At 39.8% G+C, this 15623-nt stretch overlaps 1 protein-coding gene across 1 annotated transcript in view; it reads right to left on the bottom strand.

The window, feature by feature from the left end:
- Positions 1–15623, bottom strand: part of ROS1 (ROS proto-oncogene 1, receptor tyrosine kinase) — a 67985-nt gene that overhangs the window by 21512 nt on the left and 30850 nt on the right. Inside the window, exons 25-37 of the mRNA XM_058020934.1 lie at positions 15299–15510; positions 14606–14892; positions 13539–13715; positions 11509–11726; positions 10958–11099; positions 6742–6974; positions 5754–5930; positions 4579–4753; positions 3978–4095; positions 1791–1978; positions 1071–1163; positions 584–719; positions 10–172 (exon numbers count right to left, since the gene is read on the bottom strand). Coding sequence (XP_057876917.1) covers positions 10–172; positions 584–719; positions 1071–1163; positions 1791–1978; positions 3978–4095; positions 4579–4753; positions 5754–5930; positions 6742–6974; positions 10958–11099; positions 11509–11726; positions 13539–13715; positions 14606–14892; positions 15299–15510 — 2319 coding nt within the window. The remainder of the gene's footprint in view (positions 1–9; positions 173–583; positions 720–1070; positions 1164–1790; positions 1979–3977; positions 4096–4578; positions 4754–5753; positions 5931–6741; positions 6975–10957; positions 11100–11508; positions 11727–13538; positions 13716–14605; positions 14893–15298; positions 15511–15623) is intronic.

The following is a 15623-nucleotide window of genomic DNA, read 5'->3' as shown; positions in this document are numbered from 1 at the left end:
TGTGATTACCTTGACTGCTACTTTGGATTCTCCACTTCCATCTGCCAGGATATCTACTGCAGTCCCTTCATATACCTCTCCAAAGGCACCACTTCCTAAAAATTTGTGTAAGTTGAGTTTGTCCCGAGGGAAAGCTGGCAGTGATTCAATCTCTGCTTGAGAAGGAAGAGTGCTACAAAACACCAATACTAGTCACTTGTTCATGCCTAAGGATGTCAGAAATTCTATCAAAATTCAAGCGAAACTGGTACTGTTTGCCTCAGCAGGTATCTTTAAGGGGAGCTCAGGTGAGGCCTGGATGCTTTGGAAGTTACTGGAAAACAAACACCAGGTCCTCTTCCTTCCGTGTGCACTTGTGTTTCTTGCCAGAGTGACATGAAGGATGGGCTGGGGGGGATCCAGGCTGGGCTGTGTACCAGAGGGGCAGCATGGCAGGGCATCCTTTGGAGCAGACCTGCCCTGCAGCAAACATGCAGCTCCTAACTCCACCTTGAGGTTTTAGGGATCAGTGCCCTGTAAACTGGTCCAGGAAAGACCTCTTTGATGTTTTTGTCCTTAAAATACATTTGCTCTGAGGACCTACCGTATGGCATAGCAGGCATTGGCTAGTCCCACTGTCTCAGCCATCCCCCTGAGTTGAGCTAGTTCTTTGTCTTCCTTGATAAACACTATCTGTCCAGGCAAGGCTGGTTTTGTGGATTTCAATCTTTGTTTCCACACTGGAATAGAAAAGGAGATCATTAAGTGTTTCACTCTGAAAGTAAGGTCAAGTTTTTATAAGCATACGCACAAGTATTAGAGTTCCTTAAGCACTCCTGAGCTCTCCCTGCAGGTAATCAACAGCAAGAAATGCCTGAAGATGGAGTGAACTTCTATCCTGCCCTTCATACCAAAAATATAATTAGCCATCTCTAGGGCCCCAAAGAATTAGAATATACAAATTCCTCCCAGCTCCCATGCTAGGGAGGGAGCATTTCCCTAAACATGGAGGCCAATCATTTCCCACCACCTGAACTGCCTTTAACCAAGGCTTGGCAAACTAAGGGTAAACAAAAAACTCAATCACATACCAAAACCAAATAGCATGACCACAGCCAAACACAGCACAACAACTCCAACCACAGAAGTAACGGCAATGATGGTGCCCATGGACATCATGTTATCTGTTAAAGAGAAAAGGAAACTTGTTCAATGATTGTGTATGAATGCGATGCAATCCTATGCAGCAGAGCACGCCTGAGAGAACCCTTCAGCTATGTAAAAGTCTTTCACTGCACAAAGTTCTCTTGTAGGCTCTATGTGGGTGTGTATTTGGTCAGACTAATCCTTCTCCCCCAGACTTGGTCCATTCCTGCAACCTAATGTGTATGCAGAAACAGAAAATGCTGAACTGTTTGACTACTCAAGGTGGGATTTCCAAAAGCACCCACAAAGTGAAAGGCTAACATTCTGGCTGAAGGCAAGAAGTAATTCTGATATTTCTACCCAGTGGATGAGCTTGTCTTTTTTCCAAGAATCACATCATAAAGCAGAGTGGCAGAGCCACAGAGACAAAGTACTATAAATGAGGAGAAGCTCCTTTCAGGCCCACTGTTCTGAGCAAAAGGGTCTGGATGAGCACTAGCAGCAGAGGTCACAATAAAAACAATGCCATTTATTACCTATTAGAGACATTACTTTATCTTTGCAAGATTATTCTTATTAAAATAGCCAGTCTCGGTTCCTAAATTGGTATGACTATTTAGAATAACAAAACAAGGATTAACAGAATACAGAAGTACATGACATACCTTCACTCAAAATTATATCCATGCTAACACCACTGTATTCACCAAGTCCCAGCACATTTGCAGCTGCTGCTCTGAACTGGAAAGTTCCTTCCAAGTTCTTGGCCTTCCACGTGCAAATACTGCCACAGGAACCATTGTAAACCACCTCCCACGTGGACTTCACATTGCTGCTGTTGCCAGACTGTTTCCTGCAGCATGCACAGCACGACACAGGAATGTCATTAATGCCACAAGGGCAGTTTACTGCTTCATCCCCAGCCTATTCTTTGCTTCAGTCTCATGGTTTCACAGCATTTCTCTGCCTGCATAAAAGCTCAATCTGGTCATGGGATTCTGGCTACAGAGAAGAAAATTCTGGCATGCCATTTCAGCTGTGCTAGGAACCAAACGGCTTTATCTTGGCATTGGAAATTAAATACTAGAACACTTTACAAATGAAAAACTGTTCATTATATGCCTGATTCACCTGTTTCAGTATATGCCTGGCAGTCAAGATTTCAAAATGCTCTTATTTAGCTTTATGGCAAAAAAAAAAAAAAAAAACAAAAACAGAAACAAATCTACTGTGCTAGAGCTTTTTTCCCTTCCAGACCCAGAGTAATTCAGTGTCTCTTGTGCATCAGGTTTCACAAGCTAAATGGGAAGCAAGTCGTTGGCAGTGGAGATACCATTCTTTAGCTAACCACTTTCCCATAGTATCTGCTGACTGCTGGGTGTTTTTCTTCCTTTCCCCATTGGACTGAGATTGATTGCTCACAATAAATTCAGAGCTGATTATTCACCAACCAAAAGAAGACCACATACTTAAAGTTGAAAGGCCATATCTGAAATATCATTTCATGTCACACAACACCGTAATACCGTAATACATCATGTGAAATGACCTTCATGAGCGAGTCACTCATTCTCCCAACACACTTTAATGAAGAAAAAAGGCCAAACACTTCTAAACCAGAAAGACATGGGAAAACTCACACCCTTGGTGTGTACATGTTGCCACTAGAGCTATATGAAAAATAGAGGTTGATTAAAAGGGTTAGGCAAACATTTTCTAGAATGCTGTGCAAGTAGCCTAACATTTTTCTACCTGGTGTGAAATTCAGTCAAAACCATCAGCCTGTGTACATTCAAAACCGCAAGAGAAAAGCTGACTACATTAAAAGACCACCTCAGTGAAGCACTATGATTCCAGAGATAAATAAGAAGCTGGAGTTTGGAGCAGCTAATGTACAGCCCTGGCACAGACCAAGGGACTGACCTTTCCTTACCCATCTGCAGCAAATCAGGTACAGAATATCTCCTGGCATATCAAAATTATTGTTTTCTCAGAGCATGCAGGTCAGTGCTCCTGCATGCTCATGGAACTGTAGGAAGCTTACAGCACCAGGAAAATATGTGTGGGTGAAAACTTATATAGGTAAAGCATTTCCAGCTGAGAGTGCTGTCAGTGCTTAACTTTCATAAGCACAGAGAAAGAAATAATGGCTGAGTTTAGAAAATTGCTGCCCTCCATCAGTAATGACTTCAAACAATCACTGGAATATTTCAGAAGATAGATTCTCCTAGTTTTAAAATAATGCATTACTTAAACTTTGCACTGACTGCTTTAAAGGAATCTCTCCAGAGTCATGGTCAAAAAATTAGAAATTCAAAGTCACTGCCCACAGCAATATACTCTAACCTGCCCAATCAGCCCTTCCAATGCCAGTGCAGGAATAAGAGTGAGCTGGCACTCTATTGTGACATCAGTAGCCCAGGCAATTGGAATTTGATCACAGAGCACTTTAAAAATTATGCAGTCATCCCACATGGGGGGGAATACTTTCTTTCTGGCAATATTCTTTCAGTCCTCTGAACACTAATATATTTATACATATATATCGGCCAAAAATACATACTACATGTAAGATTTGTGATTTGAAATTCTCTCCAAATCTTCTAGTTCACTGACATAGATCTAATTATATAATTCTATTTCAAGATTACTCTGAAAATGTTGTTCTGTGTTTTCCAGAAATTCTGGAAATTATGGGTTCTTGGTTTATCTAAGAAAGAGATCCCAATGGGAAGAGCCTTTCTGATCATATACATTTCATTCTTCCCATCAGAGGAAAGCTGAAAAGCCCAGCACACCCAGATTTGTTCTGGGCTGTTACCTATGGGAAGAGTGCCTCATGCATTGCTTACCTGCCCTCTAAGATGTAGTATATCAGTTTGCTTCCATTGTCATCAGCCTTTTCCCACTGTAGAGAGTTTTTGGAGTCTTCGGCTCTTTTAGGAACTCCTGGCTTACTGGGAACACCAGCTTAAGCCAAACAGGGAAGAAACAGAATCCTTAAAATGTGTTTGTAGCATGACAAAGGGCCAACAGGCACAGAGAAAAATCTGATGCACACATGAGTGTTTAGACATACAAAAGGAAAGAGGGTCTATATTAATAATCCTCAGAGAGAATGAATCCTTGGCCTTCTCTTTGTGATGGATGAATTCTAAAATTTTTACCCACATGTAAATTTTTACCCAAATTTTTCACCAGTAATAAGTTCACTTGCATTACAGACAGTTCATTTCAGTTCCCCTCACTCTTTCCTCTGCTCCACTTGGAAATGAATCTCATTTCTTTCCCCTTATTACATCTTAATGTATGGTATTGTGTTATTCATTTTTCAAACAAAGAGAACTATTGGGTCTTAGTATAAGAAAATTCCCTGTTAAATTTTTGAAAATATTATGTTTAATGTTCACATCCTGTAAACTCTTAACATCTTGTTAAGCGTTAAGTGCTTACCTGTAGTTTTAAAGCTTGTGGAAGAGGAAGTGCTTTTCACTCCTGTGACATAAACTATTGTGACTCTTACTAAGTAGTTGGTCCAAGGAAGAGTTCCTGTGAGGTTGCATTTGTAAACAAGATTTCCTGTGCATGTAGTGTTCACAGGAGAAAACCAGTCACTTTTTGTTGGCCACTAGAGAAATAAAATATCATTATGGTCAACTTTCTGCTGAAAGTGTGTCACAGTTCTATTCCTGGGTAGATCAACTACTTTGCCACCTCTTAATATCATAGTGGAAATATGACGCAGGTGCTCTTTCAACCATGGGACTCTGTCCTCTCAGAGACCAAGGACACAAACTCTAATTTTCTTCTTTGTTTTCAGGAGACCTACAAGTCTTGGCAGTAACAAAGAATAACAGATTAAGTGCCTGCTTTACACAGCCAAAAGGAGCCTTCCCCTTTTATTTCTGGATCATTGTGCCCATGAGTTCAGCTTGCCATGATGCAATTGAAAGGAGGTGGTGGGTTAGTGGAATTGTGATGTGGCATTTATTTTAGGGCAGGAAAATGTTTGGTGTAGATCTATTGAATCTGATTCTCTATAGTAAAGAATCTGCATGATCCAGTTTAGGACAAGAATTTTTCTACATCCAGTGGTTCAGGTGTTAAGTCTGAATTTTCCATGCATGCTGCTCTCACTGCAGCCCTTACTCCTTACTTCTTGGACCTGGTCTTCTCTCTGGCATTTTCTCCTCACCTCTGTCACAGGAAGATAAATCCAGATACTAGGTTGTAGTTAATATTTACTGCTGAGAAACCTTTTCTTCTTTTTCTTGGGCAGACATAGGATTTGCAACTGCAAACCCAGTTGGGGCAGGGCAGTGAGGAAACAGGGATAGAACTGCTGAAACAGGAGACTCAGAAGGAATTCTGGTGAGGTCATCCAGGATGTCCTTTGGCACTATGGAGCACTAAATGCTACAGCTGCACTGCTCCTTGTTCCTGGCAAATGCTGACTCCATCCTGCCCCTGCTGAGCAGCTAAGACTGACATCACCATGCCCAAATTATCCACTGAGACTCTTCATGTACATCCTGCCACCCACCCTGTCCTGCTTACCAGAGCAGAGTAGGTTATATTTTCTCTGATCTGAAAACAAACTCCACCCCAAAACTTAGAGGTGTTTTTACCTTATGCAGCTCAAACCAGAAGTTGTTTTCACTGACGTGCAGAGGAAGTCTCCATTCTAGCTGGAAACTGGTGTTTCTGGGGACTATGTTGATAGGTGCAGCTGGAGTCTCAAATGTTTTTGCAATGACAGGGGCACTTTCAGAAAACCAGTTCTCATCAGGATGGAAAGCAAGAACCTAGTAAGGCAATGGATGAACTGTACAATACCAGAGCAGCTGGAAAGGCAGCTTTGCTTTAGCAGAACCAAGTGTTTGGCAGACCAACGTTTCAAACAAGAGAGTATTCAGGCAATAGAGATTAAGGTGTAGAGAGACTCTGCCCCTCATAGCTGCAAGGTTATATACCTTCAGGCTGAAAGTTCATGTCCAGGAGTACCCTTCCTCAGAGACTCTTCTTAGCTTCTCATCTCAGATTTCTACCAATTCCCTTCTCTTTCTAGATCTTTCTTAAGTGCCACACAATCTTACACAGCCATGCAGATGTCACATCACATATTAGGCAGTGTTTTAGAACCACAGAAATTCAAAGTCAAGAAGTGCCTTAGCACATTGCTTTTCACTAAGCCACAGGCAAATATGACCAGTTAGGTGTGCATACTTGCACATACACATACAGGTATTTAGGTATGTCTGTGTATATATATTTCCCATTATATTATCCAAATCATTTACAAAAGCCTAAAATCAAATTAGGACCTACAGATCCCCTCCTGCCATCATCCCAATGTTCTCCCAACTGTGTAAATCACTCTATTTGTGATACCCAGTGCACATTCTGCAGACAACATGTTTACTTCTGAAAATGTCACTCTGATCATAGACCTGCTGTCCAGATTTACTATATTTTTTAGCCTTCATCTGTAAAGGGAGAAGCAGCAAATTTTGTTCTTATGAATCCACGTTGCATACTTTTATTTGTCTACTTTGCAGAAGAGAAGTCTAAAGATTTGCAGGTTGAACAGACCATTAAAACTACTTGCAATGATACCTTGAAGGAATTATTTGTTCCAGGTTGGAGCCTACTGACAGACCAGGCAAGCATCTCATTTGAAAATTCACTTTTTCGCAGTGGTGTCGCTGGGACAGGAGGCAACAAATTGACAGAGATCTGATAGCGGATGGATTCAAGAGGTCCATTTGGCTTCAGAGGTTCACTCCAGGATATGTTGATGGTGGTGTCAGACAAAACTAATATTTTAATAGTGTTAACTGCCTCTGGTACTGAAACAGAAAGAAAAATTAATCTCCCTTTTAGAGTAGTCAAGAAACGTCACCAAGGAAAGAAAAGAAGGATGTAAGTGTATTAATATGATTCATTCACAGGACTGAAACTCTACCCATGTAAAACTCATATTCTGGTATTGTCAATCAGCTGAAGACAAGTTCAAAATATTTTGAGGGACTTTTAGTATTTTCTTGGCTATCCCAATACACAAGCAGATAAAAAACCCACAAAAACCTGAACACCAGGAAAACCCACCCACACACATATATAATATATATATATATATGTATGTACATATATGTACACCTCTACATCTATAGTCATATTACTGAATTCCTACTCCCTCTTAACTTCCTAATCAGGGTCTCAGATGTGAGTTTAATACGGTGTTTACTTGAATATGCACACACTCATAAAGAAAAAAAACACAAAAACTGTGCACTACTCTGATTGGAAAGTCTTTTCTTGAATGGAAACTTATGAGGGAAGAAAATCCATTATTCCACATAATTTAAAAATTTTTCTCAGAAACAGAGTCTGGCTGAGCTGTGTAAGGGAGAAATTGGGTTGCTGGTCAGATGTCCATACCAGCTGGTTACTCACTAATTGTTCTGGAAAAATCAACCCTTGCTTTGAAGCTTTAAGATCACAGACTTTGTAATGGTATACGGTATGTCCCTGCTCTGTATAAAAAATTCTTTATTTCCTATTGAGCTGTCCAGAGAGGTAAAAAGTTAACAAGTCATTACACTATTTATGTTCCCACATCAAAATGATGAGTCCATATGTTCTATTTCATATCCTAGTAACTAGACCAGAGATTATTTAATGAAATATACAGAAACTAGACTAGGAAAGGACAAATTTTTATTTGTCTAGCTAAAACATATGTGGAGTAAGAGTGACACTCTGTGGCAAGAGCAATGCATTGTCTTCCTCTTTTTTTCATTCCCTCTACCTTGCTATTTGATGGAAAGCACAAATTATTCCAAGCTTCTTTCACTTCATTAGAGAATTGAGAAAAAGGCATTGAGGGAATTCACACAGCTTCAGAGGTGTTAAATAGTGTACACACTTCAAGAGGCTCTAGCAGCATCTGATTACAATTTAAACTGGCAGTTACATTCATGAAATTGAGAACATAAGTGTCAGGACACATATACCTTCTATTTACAGCTGGCTGGAAGTTTTTCAACAAATTTGAAAAGCTCTGAATGCTGATACAAATATCTATTCAAAATACTCAGGGTTTGTAAGCTGGGGTGGGGGGAGGGTATTTTGTTGGTTTGCTTTGCTTTTTGTCTAACACTTGATTTTCATCCAGATTTTTCATTTTGTCCCAACTAGAGAAACCTGTTCTGAGTTTCAGATTTCATTTTAACATGAGACTAAAAAATTCCATTTGAGTGGAGCAATCCCGTCTCCCATTTTATAATCTGCCTTTATGTTTCATCACTGAAGGGCTGTACATTGCTGCAGCATAGCAGAGTTTCCCATACAAAAAAATAATTGTGTCAATTCTTTCCACATCCAAATAATATATAATGTTATTAAATCTATGTATCACACAGATTTTATATTACAGGTGTGGAATCCCATGCAAAAAATTGAAATCAACTGATAGAAGGCTAGAATTGTTGGGTGTTTGGGGGTGTTTGTTTGTTTTACTCCATAGGAAGATTGAATCTTCAAGGTTGGAAGAGACCGTTCAGATCATTAAATCCAACTGTCAACCAGAACTACCACTGTAACCACTAAACCACATCACCCAACACCACGTGCCTCTTAAACACCTCCAGGGATGGTGACTCCACCACCACTCCCTGGGAAACATATTCCAGTGCCTGACCACCTGAAAGTGTAAGCATTTTTTCTGATATCTAATCTGAATCTGCCATCTCAGATAAAGGCCATTGCCTCCAGTCCTCTCACTGCGGGCAAGGTAGAAGAGACCAGCTCACAATATCCAGAGATCCACATAGGGTGGGAGCAGATTTGCTTGATGGTGCAGATGCTAAGGGATCTGATGTTAAGAGAAAAATACCCAGCACAGTTGAACTAGAGAACTGTGGAAGTGTAGCATGCCTGGATTCCATGAGAAGGGTGATAATATGCCTGCACCTCTTGTTTCACTTCCATTTGAAAGATGAAAAGAAGCTCACCTTAAACAGAGGGTTTTTAAGGGGAAAATTGTGACTGCTCCCAGGATAAAAATCAGGGAATGATCTGTGCATAAGAGAAGCCAGGGCGGCTCACAGGTGATGCTTTCCTCTGGACAATGGTGGCAAAAAGAGAGGCTGATTATTCTATGAATGAACCCTTAAAGAAACCTTTAAAGAGTGCATCCCTAAGGGAAAAAAAAAAAAAAAAGGAAATCAGGACTCCTGGCATGTACTTGTTGCCAGGTGTTCTGGATAAAATATTTTCTTGGGCACAGTTGATTGCTGGGGAAAGAGACATTGAGGAAAGTAAGAAAAACGTAGTGGTGGCCATCCATACTTCAATTCCAGTTATTCTATCAACTTCTGAAGCAGCCAAAATCCACAGAGAGGTAAAAAGAGGTAAAGAAAAACCTTAGGAGTCCAGCTGTGGCTCCCTCACTGCATGTCACAGCAATGTCCACTGGCACAGCACAGCTCAGTGCCAGCCAAGGCCAGCCCTGATGCAGCCAGGCTAAGGGAGCCAGTGCCCAAGGGCTCTGTGCCTCTCAGTTTCACTCCCTTACCCTCTCTACAAAAAAGAACTGCTCCAACTCTGCAGAACAAAACCCAGGCAAGAAAACTAATGAAGATGGGGGCCACAGCATTCCCACATCCCAGTGAGTTGCACACCAAGTATCCCTAGGTACCACCTCCACAGTCTTTCAGCAAAACACAGATATACTGTAGATCTGGCTATAATTCTGACTTGCTGACTTAGGAATTAAGAGAGGTGCCTGATGGCTCTGCAAATGAAGAGTTTGTGTGGATCCAGCTGACACTGGCTGCTGACACCAGGCACAACAGAGCAAAACTGACACAACAGAAGAGCAAGCACTATGTGCACCATGGGGGACAGCTAACCCTCATAATGGTTTTCTTTCCATGTTTTCAGCAAGGGACTTCAGCAAAAACACAGAGAAATTTATCGGCAGAGGAGAACAAAGACAGCTCCTCACAAAGACAAATGTGCATGTACAGAATTGCACATGCAAAACAAGAAAAAGTGCTGAGCAAGGTGGCTCTATTGGGCTGGGCTGCAACACATGCAAACGCATAACATGAGCTTTTTGCATATCCTTCTCATTCTGGAAAATGTCAAGAGCTTCAAGAAAACTGGCACAGCAGCTGCCCCACAGCTGCAAACAGGTAGGGTGAAGCAGGGTATGAGTAGAACCATCTTCCTGCCCTAACTGAGGTATTTACAAGCACAGGAGACATCCAGCTCAGACTGTAGTATTCCCAAAGAACAAGGACTGAAAGAACACATCAAAATTCTTCAAATCAACTGAAAATGAGCTGTTTTCATTCAGGCCAAAAGTAAAAATGAAGTGTTGCCTTTTCAGCCTGGTTCACAACAAAACAAATCTGCATTACCCTTAGAAACAGCAATCATGAGAGCAACATAAGTCAAGGGAAAAAATCTTAATGCTGAATGAATACATAAAACAGATATTTAAACATACATAATCACACCTACATTCAAACACAACTTACTTAAAGATGTGGTTCAAGGCAGAAACTGCAACTGTTTAGCCACTTTTAACCATAATTTATCTTTCCTCAGGAAGCAAATAAGCCAAAACATTGAAGAATACATACAAATGTATTGAATGAATCTTAAATTCATCAAGCCTGTTTGCCAAAACCTTGTGAAGTTCTACCCAGATTATATTTTAATCAGGCTGTTTGTCCACTTTCTGATTTACAGCCCAAACCTGTGTACATCTTCCTCTGAGATGAGAACTCAGCTCAAATTCAGAATAAAATATGAAACAAACCTCCATACAGAGTTGTGCCAACTGTGCCTTCTCCCACAGGCAGCACTTCCTCTTCTGAATAGTAGTTTTTCACTGCAACTTGTATGGCATAACTTGAAAATGGCTGTAGGTTCTCTAAGACAGCAATAGGACTCTGATATTCCTGTAAGTCCAAATCAGATAACAAACATGCATTCTTAGAAAAGAGAGTCATATGTCAACCCAATCATCTGCCAATGAAATGTGTGCTTAAAAAGTAATACAGTGGTGTTTTTGCATTGTAAAACACTTTAGTGTTTAAAAACAGAATGTTTGAATCACAGTTTCCTACGGAAAAGAAAGTACATACCAAAAAACAAGACAAAAAGCAGGGGGCTCTTGCACAAAGGAAAAACTAAGGTATCTACCACTTTCCAAATACCATAGAGAAAGGGCAATTACTGTTGGGACGTAGAAATGGTAAAACTCGCCAACAGAAAGCCACAGAATGGTTCATAAAGTCACTAGAAGTGAACGTCACATCCCCTGTTTACAGATGGTATCACATGCATTTCTGTGTGAAGTAGCCATACCAATGTTTTTTGCTGTGGAGCAGACAAACATTGCCTTGAGTTCCTGCAGATGTTTGTAATTTGTCTGGAAAATACCAGGTATGTCGGTGTAGGCTGGGATATGCCAGGGCAGAGCTGCTGTGGTGTGACAGATGGCAAGCTTAGTGTAAAACTGGTGTTGGTCGTAGCAAGGATAGTAGGCTTCTCAGTGTCTGGCAAGAGAATCAGGCATCTTTTATCTAGGAAAGACATTAAAAGATTAAAAATTACAATTATGGCTGTACCCACCCAAACTTGCATGGGATTCTACCATCATTCGGATAAGAAAGCACAACTACAAAGTATTCTTTCTGCTCTCACAAAGAGAAACAGAAGAAAATTCTGCCTGAAAAAATTTTATTTGATTCCTTTCATGGGCACAAAAATACTGGTCTTCAGAGAAACACTTGTTTATCTTCGACAAGATACAATTTAATAAAAAAATTTAGGTCCTTCTTGAAGTAGAAGATGTAGTTTGTACAATTTGCTACATCTTTGTCAGGGCAGTACACATTGATGAGCCCAAACTTGCCTGTAATGGAAAAGAAAGTTATGCTGCATAGACATTGCCTTCTCTAGCAATTAAATGTTATCTGCTTTTTCTTCCAAACAATTTTCCATGTGTAATGTAACAACAGATAATGAGAGACAAATGTGGGAGGTGGAAAAGGAGTCTGGAGGGAGAAAACAGTAGAAAACTACAATGACAGTTACTGAAAAGTAACAAAAGAAAATTGGTGTTCTTTCTAGAACAACATAAAAATATATTAAATGGATTTCCTGCTAAGAAGGAAGAAATTTAGGCATGTGCACAGGGAAGAAGGTACAAGGACCAATTCTTGCCCTTAGGCCACAACAACTGACCTCATACTTAACATCTTTTCTCCCAAAGTGAACAACCCTGCCACTGCTACCAAAGTCAGGTTCATGCATATTCCTCCAAATGTTTTTGCAGCTGTCAATGTAAATTAGAAAATCTCCGTGGGGATCTCTGGATAGGAATAATCCATTTGGACTGAAATTTGGTTCTTCCCTTTCTGCACCAGCCAAGCCTGGGGCTCTTGCAGGAAACCCTGTCTCTGGGGATAGGGATTGGCACATTCTGTACCAGGGCCAAACCAGGCTCCTACATCAAAGCCAAGCCCACACAGATCTCATGAGAACAAACATGCCCAGAGTGTTGGCAAGAATAGCCTGAGCATTGGTCAGAGCAGCCACAGGCAGGCATGACTGTACCAGCTACTCAAAAGAATGTGAAATTTTTTTATAACAAAGAAGTTAATCTTGTTAAAATATTCATTTGTATATTTGCCAGGTTTTTTATGCAAAATTGGAGTTCAATAATTATTTTGAATATATTCATCATGCTAGTAGCTGTTCTAAACCTCTGCATTTATAAAGATAATCCCTATAGGTATCATGAATCCTAATTGTCTATTAAAACTAATGTTTTATTTATTTCATTATCATTCTACAATGGTTTGTTTAAAATATCAGGAGTTCTAAGTGATGCCTGGGTCTGCTATAATGTAACATGTAGTTGTCTCTTGGGTACTTCATTATAAATCGCTTTAATAAGCAGAGTTCTTAACTCTTTATCTTTGAAAGGACAGACCTTTATTTTAGTTTTAGATATTCGTGACCAAACTCAGAAATCTGTGTCACAACAGGCATCACTATCAAACTCTGGCTACAACACTGTGGAACATATTTTCTCTTTTTCTGTGCTGTAATGTGCACCACCTTTTCTAAATCTCCATGTCTGAGACAACTTTGAAAATAGGCATAGTTTGGCATTAACAAACAGATGAAATATTCATCATCATGACCTTCCATTGTATTCAACACAAGGCCAGTCCTTATATTCATCATTTTTAAAAACTCCAAACTGTTTCTGTGTAGAAGGTACCTGAATCCATGAAGCATACTTTACATAAATACAAATCTGCAACTTAAACACATGCTCTGATAGAAACTGGTTACATTCACAAAAGAACCCAAATCCCCTTTACCTGGATACGATTGTGCTGCTGAGCTGTAAGCTAAGATTTTCAGCGTGTGGTTTGCTCTCTTGTGAAGAAAATGTCTTCTGCTTTCCTTATCTGCTAGCCAAATTTCAGTGTACTCCTTTGTTTCAGCAGTCCAGTATATAAATTTCTTATCTGCAGTCAAGCTGCCAATTTTATTACCTGTAGGAAAACATTGCATAAATAAGTTTTATAGTCAACCCTGAGCAGATGATTTTACAAGAGCAGAAGGGTGCTTGTTTTCACAGTGAGTCAATGCAGCCATTTTGGCCATACTGTATCCCCACTGTCCTCCTCTTGACAAGAGATTTCTGATATTTCCCAGCAGATCTCATGATGCTGAGGCGCTGCTATTCCAGTTTACAGGTGTAGATTTGAAGGTGTTTAATTACCCATAATTATGAGAACTGCTATTCAAGAAATGAAACACGAAAGCAAGATCTGTCTAAAGAAACTTTGCTCTTTTTTCCAAGATGAAAACCACCATGATCTGCCATCTCTCAGGAACAGCTAAGACAGCATCTTCTGGTAGCAGAGCAGCTTTACCAGCACACCTCCAGAACTGAGCAACCAAGAGTAAATGTTATTATCACAAGAAGTGAAACACGGATAGTTTGTCATACAAGACAAATTATCCACCTGCGTGAAGTACCTTCCCCACATGATGAAGTCTGCAATGCCATTTTCAGGCATGAGGTGTTACTGTATCTTTTCATTGAGATTAACTGCAATAGATATAACTAACACAAAACCCTAGCAAAATAATGTGTTAATATTCTAAATGAAATCTATAGACAAGTAGCACTTGAGGCTGTAGCATTTCTTTTACATTTTACGAGAATACACACTTGCATCAGTAAACATCTTCACACTGCTCTTCTAGTTTGTATGAATAAAGTTTACAACTGGAAACACAGAACATAAACATTTGACTATAGATCTATCAGTTCCATAATCAGTGCTTCATGAATGCTATTTTCTGAAATGAAAGTTGTTTGAAGTAAGAGACAGCAAGAATCACAAACTACCTAGAAAATAAAAGACACTCAGACCTTGAATATTCGGTATTTTGATAGTTCTCCAGCAGTGGCAACCCTCCACATCTGAGGCCCATATTTCATCTCTTCCTCTGATGAAAAGCAGCTGGGGATTTTTGGAGTCAGACAGATCTATACTGATAGGCCTTCCCAGCTCTGCTTCTGTGACATTACAGGTGCAGTAGCTCCTCATCTGTTTTTCTACCAATCCATGTCCCAGGATGTGGTGCACGGTGTTGTTCAGAATATCATAATAAAACACATGGCTGCCGTTATCAAACTCTTCCAGCCAGTACAAGCGGCTGCCAAAGAAAATGCATTGCTTTCAGTAGGAAAACTTCAACCTGACCAAGCTAAATGCAATGCTAGTCTGACACAACTACTGGTTATTCTGGATAAAATGGTTGCTGTAAAAAAAAAAGTTATCTGTGCTGACTTTCACTTGCATTACACATATAGAAGTACCTATCAGTATTTAAGCATAATTTAAAATTTTTACTCAAACACAAACATTTTTTTGAAATTAGGTATGTCCAAGCTCAACTAGCAGTACTTAAGTGGCACTACATTTAAAAATGTCTGAGATTTACGTAATGCCAAAACTCATCCTCTATAAAAAGTCCTTTTCAGTCCTTAACAGTTCAAGTTTTACTGAAAATCATGTCTAAAATTTGCTCTTAAAAAAGTTATTACTAGTATGTACCTTACCTTAAGAAAGGATATGACAACAGAGATGATACAGTTGAATTACTTTTGCTGAGCTGCTTGTTCAAGGCTTGTAGAGATTTTTTCTTGAGCTCAAGATCAATAAAAAATATTTGAGTTTCATTCTGTGGTGTTTTCAGGGCAACAAAGAGATGCCTTGAAATCCAGTCAACTGTGATGGCAGTGACATTGTGAAGATGCGCATCTCTGAAAAACTTAAGAAAAAAATTTAAAAGCACAGAATTGTTCAACCTGATGTGAACACATTATGAAAACCAATTTGTTTCTGAAAGAAAAATGTCTACTTGGGACGTAGAAGTCAAAATAC

Source organism: Melospiza georgiana, chromosome 3, assembly GCF_028018845.1.
Source record: "Melospiza georgiana isolate bMelGeo1 chromosome 3, bMelGeo1.pri, whole genome shotgun sequence".
Classification (NCBI taxonomy): Eukaryota; Metazoa; Chordata; class Aves; order Passeriformes; family Passerellidae; genus Melospiza; species Melospiza georgiana.
Note: the sequence above shows the minus strand (reverse complement) of the source record. Positions and strands in the feature narration are given on the sequence as shown.